We start from the raw sequence: 12,204 nt of genomic DNA, 5'->3' as shown, positions 1-12,204 counted from the left end.
TATTTTTAAGTTGCCTGAAAATGAGCTATCTTGGGTGAGAGTGCTATTTTTACTCTGTTTTACTAGCAGGTGTGTGTAGTAGTAGCCACAAAGCACCCTTTGAACCAAGAGTAGTTTTGATACCCTTCTGGTGTTCTTTAAATGACAGCCAGATGCCATTAAAAAAAATTCTTGTCTCAGAATTACTTTTAGAAATATAAATCAAAACTCTCTGGCTTATATGTCATCATTACACCCAAGACTCTTTTATGCCCTTTAAGTAACTCGGGAGAGACTGATGTTTCACTCTGCCAGGGTGGGGTTCGTCTTTTACTTTTGAGTTGCACGATAGAAATAAATCATTTTTGAATTTCGTTTGGGTCAATTTCTTTTTGTTTTAAACTTTCTTTATTGAAGTATAGTTGATTTGGTTGTTTTGGTGAAGAGGTAGTTAGATTTGCTTACTTCTTTTTTTTCTTAACGGAGGTGCTAGGGATTGAACCCAGGACCTCGTGCATGCTAAGCACGCACTCTGCCGCTAAGCTATACCCTCCCTCCATAGGTCAATTTCTACCACTACAGTTCCCATCACCTCTTCTCATTAGTATAGCCCTATATATATGTATGGTCCCTAGATGCATTATCTCTTAATTCCCACAGAGAATTAGTGATTTACCCCAAAATGGTGCTGTTTCTAGACTCCACTCTTGAATTGGTCCAAATTTTTTGGAGGAAAAATTTCATGGTATGTAGCCAGTACTGACCACTGTCAGAGTGGACAGTGAACCAAGGAAGGGGGTAGGTTAGGAAGGCACAGCATTTCAGATTAAAGGATATCTGTGACTTCTTTGTTGCTTCTCTGCACCATCGGACACTGCTGATAACACCCACCCGCATTAGCTTCTGGGATAGGACTGCCTTCTAGCTACTGACTGGCTCGTCCTTCTGAAGTCCCATGTCCTGCATCTTCTTCCATTACTCACCCCTGGGTCCTTTCTAGAATGATCACAGCCTCTGTGTCCCTACACAATAATGACTTCTAGACATGTGCTCCAACCTTGACCTCCATTTAAAAATTACTCTGTGCTGGGGGAGGGGGAATGGGGGGATTCGTGTTCAGTGGGTACAGAGTTCCCTTGGGGGAAGGTGAAAAAGTTCTAGAGGTGGATGGTGGGGGTGGTTGCACAACCAGGTGAGTGCAGTTAAGTATGCAGTTAACACTGGTCAAAATGGTAGATTTTATATTATATGTATTTTATTCCAATTTTAAAAATTGATCTACAATACATAAACTCACCTGTCTCTGAGATCATAATATTGTCATTGTGTCTGTCGCCTATTCCAAGAACAAAGGTTGCCACACAGTAGCCAGCGCAGGAATAAACAAATCTCTCCACCGCTGCCTGAAACTAATTAAAATATGTCTGAACATTAGTTGTGTTTTAACTACAAAGAGCAGCATGAAGCTATTACAAAGGACTCCCCAAAACACGGTCTTCTGGGGATCATTTTCCAAGAGCAAGTCAGTTGTGCCTGGTTTCATTAGGGTTCTCTGGATTAAGTGCCAACTTTCTCACTGCTCTGCTTAATATTTTAGGTGAAGATACGATGAATCACAGTAGCCCAGGGAGGAAACAAAGAGTCAAAGGACAACAGTAATTTAATCAGAGCGCCTCTCCATGCATGACTTGCCAGCAACAATACAGAACCCATAATGATTCCTCCTTCATTTGTGAACATATGTTTTGCTTGTGACCACTTACAGTATGCATGGGTTCACAAATGCACATGTATAACAGACTAATAAATGCTACTAATTATATTTCCTTCCCCAAAGGCTGCTAACCATGCAAATGAGAAGTGCTAATCCTGCACAGCATAACTTTAACCAGCAGCCAAACAGCTTAACCGCACAGTCTGTGAAGGACTCAGCAGATGTACTTCTGAGGAATGGGACTGACATTCTCAGCATCCATAATTTACCATTGGGGTTAGGGTGCGGTGGTGGTAAATTATAAATTACTTTAAAAGGTCCGTTTCCCAGGTCAGAAAGAGTTTATACACGGTAAATAAATTTTTCTGCTGAACAATAGGCAATCATCAAAAGTGGTAACAAGTTAGTGCCCAGAACCAAATTTTATGCAAAGCAGGCCTCCTAATCATAGGAGAAGCAAATGCTCAGGGAGTTCTGAGCCGAGCACCTCTGTGGTACACAGATCTGCTGTGTCACCATGGGAAAGCACTTAAAGCCCCAGGAGCTCAGGAATAAGGGGCTTCCCCAGTGTGTCAGGGTGCATGGCCCTGGCAGACCCCTTGGAACCGTGAAACCTCTACTGCTGTGTCATGACAACGTGTCAGGAGCCTTCAGGGTGGGGAAAAGCAGGAGCCCACCTTTTCGTCAATGGGGCATTTTTCTTTGAGCCAGTGATTCAGGACTTCATCTTTAAAGGCGCCCGTGTTGCCCACCGTGCTCTGCTGAATTTTGGCGATCGTTGTGGCGTCTTTCACGATCTCGATCATTCCTATGGGAAGACACACAGAGTCTGATGCCAACCGGGGCTGAGTAACCTGACCCAGGGAGGAACGGCTGTGTCTCTGTTGGAGGGTGGAGAGCTTTCTCAACCAGGGGAATATTTTCCAGATTCATGCTGTTGGTTTTCTTAGGAGGAAGAGAAAGAAAAGGAGGAGGATTCGGGACTGTGTAGGACCTGCTTTCAATATCCCTGAATGAAAAGAGGAAAGGGCTAGTTTTTTAATAAGCAAAAGCACGAAGGTACTGGATGCATCTTTCCTCACTTGGCAACCTGGGTCTTTCCCTTTTCTAAATTACAGAGTCTAATGTAAATGGTTTTCTACACTTCTCAAGTTGGAAACTCAATTAAAAACCTGTTTGATTGAAATTAAGATGTGAAATGTCTGTAAAAGCACCTAAGAGCATGTAATAGCTTTGATAATGTGAATTCTGGGATAGCAAAACAAGTGACAGATCTTTCCATCTATTTTTAAATGCTATTTGTGAGAGAGAAGTTTAATGTGCAGTGAAATGTGTGAGTTCAGAGGTGGAGAAGTAGAGAGGAGGGAACAAGCTCTCACTACGGTCATTTCCACATCAAGTCACAAGGAGTTGGAATGGTGCATTCATGTATTCTCAGCATGTCTGCATTAAACCAAGAGTTAACATTCGCCAGCATTGGAACATTTTCTTCCTTTTTCTATGGATTATGATTGTCATTTGGCAGTTATTAAATGCCTACACTAAAGGAATTATCCTTTAAAATGAGCTGAGTGGTCTCTTCACCCCGAGGTAACCACACACCTATTTTGTCACCAGTTGAGATGCATCCATATGGCAGGAGGCACAGATCCAAAGACTCAGTCTCCCAAATGGACTCCATGATTCGTAGAATCTGGGCATCAAAAGACAGAAACATCTCCATTATCAGTGTATATTTTTCTTCTCTGTTAAAAACAACAACAGCAACAGCCTTCTCTGGTAACACAAGATATTTAAGTGACCATAAAATATATAAGCAACAAATGTGCTCTTATTTATCGACCTGGTACTCTCAAGTTTCCCTTTCTTGGAAGCCTGTCAGTTTTGGTCCCTGAGAGGTACCCTGGGAAAGAGGATAGTTGGATTTGTTTTGGGGTAGGTTTTAGCCGTGATTCATCTATTATTCAAATGTCCCAAGTTACGTGTATTTTACCACAATGAAAAAGGTTCCACTAACACATTTTTATCCATAAGGCACTCACTCTTGGGCTACAACCAATGCAACAATAGCAGTAACAGGGGTGATGACTAACATTCACTGAGTGCTGATTTACGTTGATCCTTTGCACTAACCCCTAGCATGGACTGGATAATTATTCCCATTATGCAGGTGAAGAGATTAAGGCTTAGACGGCTTAAATAACCTGCCCTTACCTGCCAAACTGCCTCAAAGATGGGGGGGAAAAAAGCACGTAAACGACAAGTGCAAACTTCCCCTCAAAATGAGAGGAACAACACAGCTATGTTTTGTGATTTTGAAGTGCCCGTGTTCAAATGATTCAAAAGATTCTGCAGATTTACTGGAGATTTAATAAACTCTCAAAAGCTTTGAAGGATTTCTTTTCTTTTTTCTTTTTTTTGTAGTAACTACTTCCAGGATAATACTCATACCGTTCTTTTTTTTAATTGAAGTATGGTTGATTTACAATCTTGTGTTAGTTTCAGGTGTACAGCATAGTGATTCAGTTATATATACATATATATATATTCTTTTTCATTATAGGTTATTTTAAGATACTGAATATATTCCCTGTGCTGTACTGTAGGTCCTTGTCACATACTATTCTTGAAAAGAGAGCAAAAGGTATTATTGTTATTTCAAAAATAAACAAAAACAAGAACATAGAGATGAAAACATAATCTCTTAAATAGGCTACATTTATGGGGAGAGTATAGCTCAAGTGGTAGAGCGAGCACATGCCTAGCATGCACAAGATCCTTGGTTCAATCCCCAGTACCTCCTCTAAAAATAAATATATAAACCTAATTACAAAAAAAATAGGTTACATTTAAATCAGTGTGGTTTGCCTATTTTCATTAAATCATACTAAATGTTAGAAAGTGTTACCTCTACAGTATTAAACTATTAGGGTATGGAGAATATTACTTTACACATTTGCAAAGCTAAAGTTTATGTTAGAAAATATGAAAATGGTCAACATTGATACCTTTCCCGTTCACCTTCTGTTCTAGTAATCTGTTTACTCTGGTTACTGAACTGCATGAATTCTCCAGTCGCCTGCCTGTTCATCTTCTCCCTGCTTCCTATTAATTATTTACTTGAGTTTGTGTACATGGACATGAATCAAAGATGATGGCACCAAGGAGAGCACCTGTGGGTGCGTAGCTGTGTCTGTGGAGATGAATACCCTGTGTCCCACACTGGGAGTGGGGCATGCAGCAAAGAGGCGGGGTGAGGGAAGTGCAGCTGGCTGTTTGGGAGTGCGGACATGCACCTCCTTGGAATGGACAGAGCTGCGAGGCTCACTAGACTGCATATCCATGGGCCAGTGGAAACTGTTCATCAGGTAAAATAGGGGAACAGCAATACAGTCAATAGAAGGCATTTTTAAAGATCTAACAAAGAATTCTCTTCTCAGGTAATTGAAAAAAAAAATTCCTTAACAGTGGCCCACCTGTAAAATCAGCATGTCTTGGCGCAGATCGTCACCATGTTTAAAGATAATTCCAATTGTTTCGTTTGATAGAGCTGTAGGGTCAGCACATTTAAACTCAAGCCACAAGGGCTTTTTCTTGGAGGCCATCACTTTACATTTTTCAATCTGTAAGAAAACAGCCATAAGTTTCCTACACACAATTGAACACATATTGTGGAGACACACATCTTCTTGCAAAGCATCACTGTAAACAACTAGGACCAAGTCCCACTTGGAAAATGATTTTCAGTGATCTGGGTAAAAATGCCAAAGGCATTTTCATCAAATCAAAAAAAAAGCTAGTGAGAGGAATGCACACTGCTTCAACCAGTGGTTCTCAAAGTATGTTCCAAGGAACCCTAAGCATCCATGGAGGTGCCTGAGAGGCGTGGCACTTCTCATCCTCTGCACACCCCACTCCCATAGGACTCCTGCACGTCTGTGTCCCCTCTAACGCAGAGCAACTTGGCTGTTATTTGTATATATATTTGGCCTCCCCCTAAGATTTGCATTGAAAAAAAGAGTTCTGTTGTTACCATAGTGTCTAAAAACTGTTGTTGCAAAATTAACTGCAATATAATTCTAGGCCAAATCTAACAGGATGAAATTTAACAGCCATCAATGGAAACCTAGTGCAGGTACAATGCCTATCTCCTGTCCCAATCCCCCATACATGTACATAAATTCAAGGTGTGGCAAATGTGGCTTAGCAGCCACTCACTCCAAAAAAAAATAAATAAATAAATAAAAAATAAAAATCTTAGGAGTTTTAGCCAAAAGTGAATTCACCATGGATCAATAATATGATGTGCTCTTTAAGAAAAGCAAACATAATTTGAAGTTGTATTAATATATCATTATTCCTGTTAGCCTCTAACTTCATGCTGACAGTCGATAGTGTGTGCTTTTGCTATAGAGCCAGTTTACTGCTAAGAGGATGTAATATTAAAACATGGATCAAAGACTTAAATGCAGGAATTAAAACTACAAAACTTTTAGGAAAAAACATTTGTCACATTGAATTGGGCAGTGTTTCTCAACTTCGGCACTACTGACACTTTGGGCTGGATAATTTTTTTGTCATCGGGGGTGGGGACTGTCCTGTATATTGCAGAATATTTGGCAGCATCTCTGGTCTCTACCCACAGGTTGCTGGTAGCATTCTCCTGGTTGTAGCAATCAAAAATGTCTCCAGACATTACCAAATGCCTCTTGATTAAGCAAACACTTGTTAGGACACGAAATGCATGAACTGTAAAAGAAAAAGTGATAAGCTGGACTTAAAGTGAAAACCTTCTGCTCTTTGAAATACACTACTAAGAAAATGAAAAGATAAGTCACAGACTGGGAGAAAATATTTGTAGACTATATCTGATAAAGGATTTGAATCTAGAATACAGGAATAACTTATAAATAATAAGAAGGCAACCTAAATTAAAAATGAATGGAAAATGTGAAAAGAAACTTCCCAAAAGAAGATGGCAAATAAGCATGCGAGAAGAGGCTCAATATCGTTAGGGAAATACAAATAAAAACAACAGTGAGATACCACTTCACAGCCATTGAATGGCTATAATTAAAAAGACTGATGGTAAGTGTTCGTTAGGATGTGGAACAATGAGAACTTGCATAAACTGACAACTGTGTCATAAAATAGCACAGTGCTCATTATAAAATGGAAAGACAGTTTGGCAGTATCTTATAAACACACACTTCCTGTATGACCCAACTATCTCACTGCTAAATATTTACTCAAAAGGTGAATAGATAACAAATTGTGGTATTGCCGTGCAAGGGAATAGGACTCAGTCATAAAAAGGAACAGACTGCTGAGACACACAGCAACACGGATGGATCTTATAAGCATTATGCCAAGTAAAAGAATCCAGATATAAAAACTACATACTGCAAGATTCTACTTCATGACATTCTAGAAAAGGCAAAATTTCACAACAGAAAGCAGATCTCTTATCTGGACTGGGTGTGGAAGAAGGAAAGGACTAGTTACACAGGGATCTGAAAGAATTTTTTCTCTAACATTTCAATGGAAATGTTTTGCATCCTAATTGTGGTGACAGTTACATGGTTGTATATATTTGTCAAAACTCATTGAACTTAAAATGGATAAATTTTATTGTATACAAATGGTTCCTCAAGAAAGCTGATTGAAAACAAACTGGATGGGAGATTGTCTGGGGGTTGAGGTTTTTAGTATCTAGTGTTTAGAGAAGGGTTTGACAAAAGCCCATTGGGGACTTTCCAGCTTCCCTGTCTCTATATAGACATCGGCTTTAATCCACAGGGCCCTGAAAAGTATGCGGAGCCACTGTCAGGACATGGTGACAACGTGAGGACATTAAGGCGATACCTACCACCAGTGCTCCTGCTTTCAGTCCAGGATCATACGGAACTCGGAAGCTCTGGGGGAGATTCAAATTCTGGAGGTTTTCAAGCTTTTGCTTAAGTTGGGAAATAACTGTAATTGTCAAAAGGACACAAGAGTTATGTTGAGTTCAAGAAATTAGCCATGTCATTTATCACCTTTCCTGAGGCCACCTGCATTCACAACATTCTATGCATTTAGTCTGGTGTGGAGCAAGAGGAAAGGGGGTAGGTTTCTGTCTTTGAGGAACTAACCATTCAGGGTGGCAGGATACATCAGGCTCACTAGGGGCTCACCAGGAGCAATATAACCACGTACATACACTACAGCAGGGGTAGGAATAGCTGAGTATATAAGGAATACCGAGACAGTCAGGTGGAGGAGGATGTTTTAAGGATGGTGATAGGGAATTGATACTGTAGTTTCCTTTCCAACAACAAACTTTAAACTGGCATCTGATTTGGGGAACAGACATTTGAAGGCCGTATTAAATGGAATTCGGTTAGGGTTTGGTAAATTCTTTTCAAAAGAGGAAGTTAGATTGTGTGGAGATGATATGACAGCTTCATAATTCTAAAGGCAAAATACATACAAATTACTGCCTGGATAACAGACAGACTGGAGGCCAGTACAAATATTTCCCTGTCTTGCTTACAATAAAAATAAAAGTAAGATTATTGCTACCATTATTATTTTTAGGAGAGAGCATTATGGGTATATTGGAAAAGAATCAAAGGAAAAAATGGAAAATCAAAATATTCAGATGTGTAAAATACTGGCTGAGTATGTTACTGAGTGCCCCTTAAGAACCACAGTGCTGGATCTAGATATTACAAACATGAATAAGAGAGATTTCCTAGCTTCAAGGCTCATGTAGTCTAACAGACCAGAAAGATGTGTTAATGACCATAATTTAATGTAGTATCCACCAAAACCTATAGGAATACAGATGAGAGTGATTACTTTTCCTCCTTAGGAAAGAAATCCTGGAAATGGCTTCAGAGAGACGGTGATATATATATATATAGGAAGTACTCTGATTATATACACACACACATATATATAGCTATATATGATGTATATGTCTGTATATACACAAAAATTTAAAATAGCTTCTCAATTCATTATTTTAAAAGACTGAAGATTTGAAAATTATATGCATATATTGAAAGATGAGGAGAAAAGGATAAATACTTGGAAATAACTAATCTTCTGTGTGTGCACGACTATTCTTTAAAAAATATATCTTACATCTTCATTGTGCTGTTTTAATTTTTCAAAGCGTTTGCTATCTGTTATCATAAATTCATCATTAGAACGTGTATATGGTTTTTAAATATATTAACTTGTAAAGGGAGAACTTTACATTTGCTTCCTTCATGAAGACAGAAGAACAAAAAATGAGTTCTTGGCTACCTTTTGGAAGTTGGGACTTGGCTTCTAGGAGGAGGAAGAATCACAGGGGCGATGGCATTGGAGACCAAGGCATTTGGAAAGAGAACCAAGAAAATACAGCCACCGTACCTTGGGAACTGACGTCATACTTTTCTGCAGAGAGTGATTTAATATCAATGGTGACTTTCTGTAACATGTCAATTACTTGGACTTGTTGGGTGAAGTCGTGCAGCATGGCCGTGCCACAGCCCCTTAGATAGGCTTCCAGAATCACCGCAAACCTCTGCTGATAGTGCCTGGACTGGGCGATCTCACTTCTCAAGAACCAAAACAAGAAGTGACCAATTCTTTTGTTCTGAGAGTGGAAACAAGAAGGTTGAAATCCTTATGACTCATGCTTGAGATCTCGGCCAGTTCTGAACAACTTTTTAAATGTCACGATGCTTTTAGCAAAATAGAAGTACTTACTCTTAAGCCACGCTTCAGCAGAAACCTGGCCAGGGCGCTGTCATGGTATGGTTCAAATTTCACAGCCTAAGGGAAGAACACATTGGCATTTGTAGGACTGCCTTCTCTGTTGGTTAATCAAGAAACAGGAAATGGAGAAAAACTGATGGTCTGCCTTGGGGGGTTTCTATGGATAGGGTGATGAGAATCTCACCAGGCACAAGTTCAATCCTTTCTTTTCAAGGGTACTTTGGGCCAGAGTGAACCACTTGCTTAAGGACCAGGATTAGAAGCCAGAACTCTTGACTCACAATCATGAGCTTTGATAATGACAAAGACAAAGAGGGGAGGGCTTCTGTTCTCATTAAGGGCTTACCTGATTTATTGGAAGGATAGAAGGGAAAGATGGAGATGGCTATAACAAATCTATAAAAGTGGAAGGTACGAAAGGTTGTTGGAAAGAAAACAGACAGTGGGAATACTGTACATGTAGGGAGAAAAAACTATTTGTTGGATGTGAAGATCCTGAAAATCCCATAGCTTCTCTTTTATTCAAGATGTGTGTTTGGCGTCAGACTGCAAATCACTGAGCTGCTCCCCGGTTCTCACTGCAACAGAGTGATCATTACTCCCTACCATGACGCAGTGTATACAGAGCTTTTTGCCCGAAAAATCTCTTGTTTTATATGATTCCTCAGGCTTAGTAGTTTTTAGTAGTTGTCATATCACTTGGCTAATATGGAGATATTCACGTAGGTGACAACACTGAGACTGAAGGAAAAAAACAAAGTAAAAATTAGGGGTTGGACCAAGAACAGGGCTAGGGCAGGGGGCTGCCCTTCACTCCCCTCGCTGTGGCCTGGCCAGTTAAAAAAAAAAGTGAAAAATAATTAAATTATGGTGGGTGCATGGACATTTGTTACATCATATTTTGTACTTTTCTGCAAGTCTGCAATAGTTCGTAATTTTAAAGGCAGCAAGACTAACAAATACTGTTTGACTATTAGAGGTGCATATATAGAGTTAAAGGGTAGATGTCATGTACAAGCATTAATAGAGGTTTAAAATTAAATCTCTCAGAGTATTTCCTTTATAAATAGACATAGTCTGTCCAGTTTTCCTAAGGAATAGGAGAAATGCCCATTCTACTCTGTGTATTAGGGACCCAGGGCTTTTTGGTATGATTTATAATACTAACTCTGGTTTTCCAGTTTGGAAATGATCAGAGCAGTAGTGACCTGATAATATTTCAGTTATCTCCATGTTTTTGAAGATGTGGTATGCTCAAATAGGTGCCACTGTAGCTGTAGCTAAGATCTTAATTCTGACAATGTGGTTATTTCGCCACTGGTACTCACTTAAGAAATGTTGTTGAGTTTCTAACCCAAACGTGAGTCTTTCTGACCCTCTTTGTGTTTCACTTCTGTAAAGACAATGCATATCTCAACTAGGAGATTATTTTAATCAGGAATCAATGAGTCATTTGGCCATACCTGAAAATGTCTCAAATAGTGTTACAAATGACTACTCTTCTTCAAATTTATGACCACAGATTCAAGATTAATATTACTTAGTGACCTCTTTCATTTAAGCATTTCCAAGAAGAGCACGAATCATTCTCCAATTCTGCAGCGTTTACTAGTGAAAACGGCAACGTAAAACAATTCACGGTAGCCTTGGGACTTGGAAGAGATCACATGCAAATTTGTTTTATGTTTTTTATTATGGAGAACTAGACAACTAAGGATACCTGGATTCTAAAATTTCGTTAGTGTTTACGGCAACATCTGAACTCATGGGCAGAGAGAAATGTTGGACATATTTGGTCGATGAGGCTAAGGCCAAATATATTGTTTCACATTTCTGCCTGATGGAAAGATTCAGAGTTAAAGTTGAGAGTATCCAAAATTCACATCAGAAGACTCCAGAAACTTCCTTTAAATGGTTAGACAGTTTGGTATCTAACATATAGGCTGGCTAATCCTAAGAATCTCAGGTCAAATATCACCTCCTCAGAACTGTCCCTGGCTTCCTCAGTCTAATCAGGTGTCCCCAGGCCCCTTGACTGTTTTCTCAAAACACTCTGTAGCTTTCCCCCAAAGCATTTGTCACAACTTGTTATGAAATACCTGCTTGTATGTGTACTCCTTTAATGTCGGTCTTCATGCACCACAAGCTACACTAGGACAGTCGGGCTCTGTTTTGATCACAGCTCTATCCCCAGCAGCTAGAACAGGGGAAGCACTCGGTACATGTTGTTGAATTAATGAATGAACACATCTCCACTCTAAAATAGCATTTCTCTCCCTGTTCCTTTTCTTCCTCTTCCTTGTAAAGCAGCATAGTGTAATTTGAGAATGGCTATAGTCAGATAGATCTGTTCCTCCTTTCTTTAACTCCCTAAGAAAATCTTAGGCAAATGATTTTGTCTCTCTGGACCCCAGGGAAAGGCCTGTGAAGGAGAGTGGAAACACAGTACCAGTCCTGTCTAAAGAGAGGGGAAAGAGAGGGGCTTTCAAGGTCCCATCCAGATATGAAATGTTACTCTATGAATTGTGGTAAACATGATCAGGGAGTATGACCTTTTTTTCTCTAGGACACGCTATCCTGTCACTGGATTGATGCAAGAAATTGGAAGGCAGTGAAAAGACCAGAGCCTGGAGTCAGACCTCCTGGGTTTGAACTTGTCTTTCAAAGTCTATGACCTTGAGCACAGTACTTAGCCTCTCTGTGCCTTGGTTTCCTATATATAAACTACAAATATTAACTTGACCTCCATCAGAGTTGTT

At 39.7% G+C, this 12,204-nt stretch overlaps 1 protein-coding gene and 1 long non-coding RNA gene across 5 annotated transcripts in view; one reads left to right on the top strand and one right to left on the bottom strand.

Moving 5' to 3' along the window:
• The window catches only part of LOC140697453 (uncharacterized), a 139,340-nt gene that overhangs the window by 40,072 nt on the left and 87,064 nt on the right, over nucleotides 1–12,204 (top strand). The gene's annotated exons all lie outside the window — the stretch shown is intronic.
• The window catches only part of PIK3CG (phosphatidylinositol-4,5-bisphosphate 3-kinase catalytic subunit gamma), a 32,950-nt gene that overhangs the window by 16,014 nt on the left and 4,732 nt on the right, over nucleotides 1–12,204 (bottom strand). For all 3 annotated transcript variants that reach the window (XM_006198510.4, XM_072965212.1, XM_015234566.3), the window contains 7 exons: nucleotides 9,437–9,502; nucleotides 9,098–9,323; nucleotides 7,563–7,666; nucleotides 5,170–5,316; nucleotides 3,296–3,386; nucleotides 2,371–2,501; nucleotides 1,277–1,388 (listed from right to left, as the gene is read on the bottom strand). In XM_006198510.4, the coding sequence (XP_006198572.1) occupies nucleotides 1,277–1,388; nucleotides 2,371–2,501; nucleotides 3,296–3,386; nucleotides 5,170–5,316; nucleotides 7,563–7,666; nucleotides 9,098–9,323; nucleotides 9,437–9,502 (877 nt within the window). The remainder of the gene's footprint in view (nucleotides 1–1,276; nucleotides 1,389–2,370; nucleotides 2,502–3,295; nucleotides 3,387–5,169; nucleotides 5,317–7,562; nucleotides 7,667–9,097; nucleotides 9,324–9,436; nucleotides 9,503–12,204) is intronic.

This window comes from Vicugna pacos, chromosome 7, assembly GCF_048564905.1.
Source record: "Vicugna pacos chromosome 7, VicPac4, whole genome shotgun sequence".
NCBI classification, from domain to species: Eukaryota; Metazoa; Chordata; class Mammalia; order Artiodactyla; family Camelidae; genus Vicugna; species Vicugna pacos.
The sequence above is the reverse complement of the archived record's forward strand: the minus strand, read 5'-3'. Positions and strand labels throughout refer to the sequence as shown.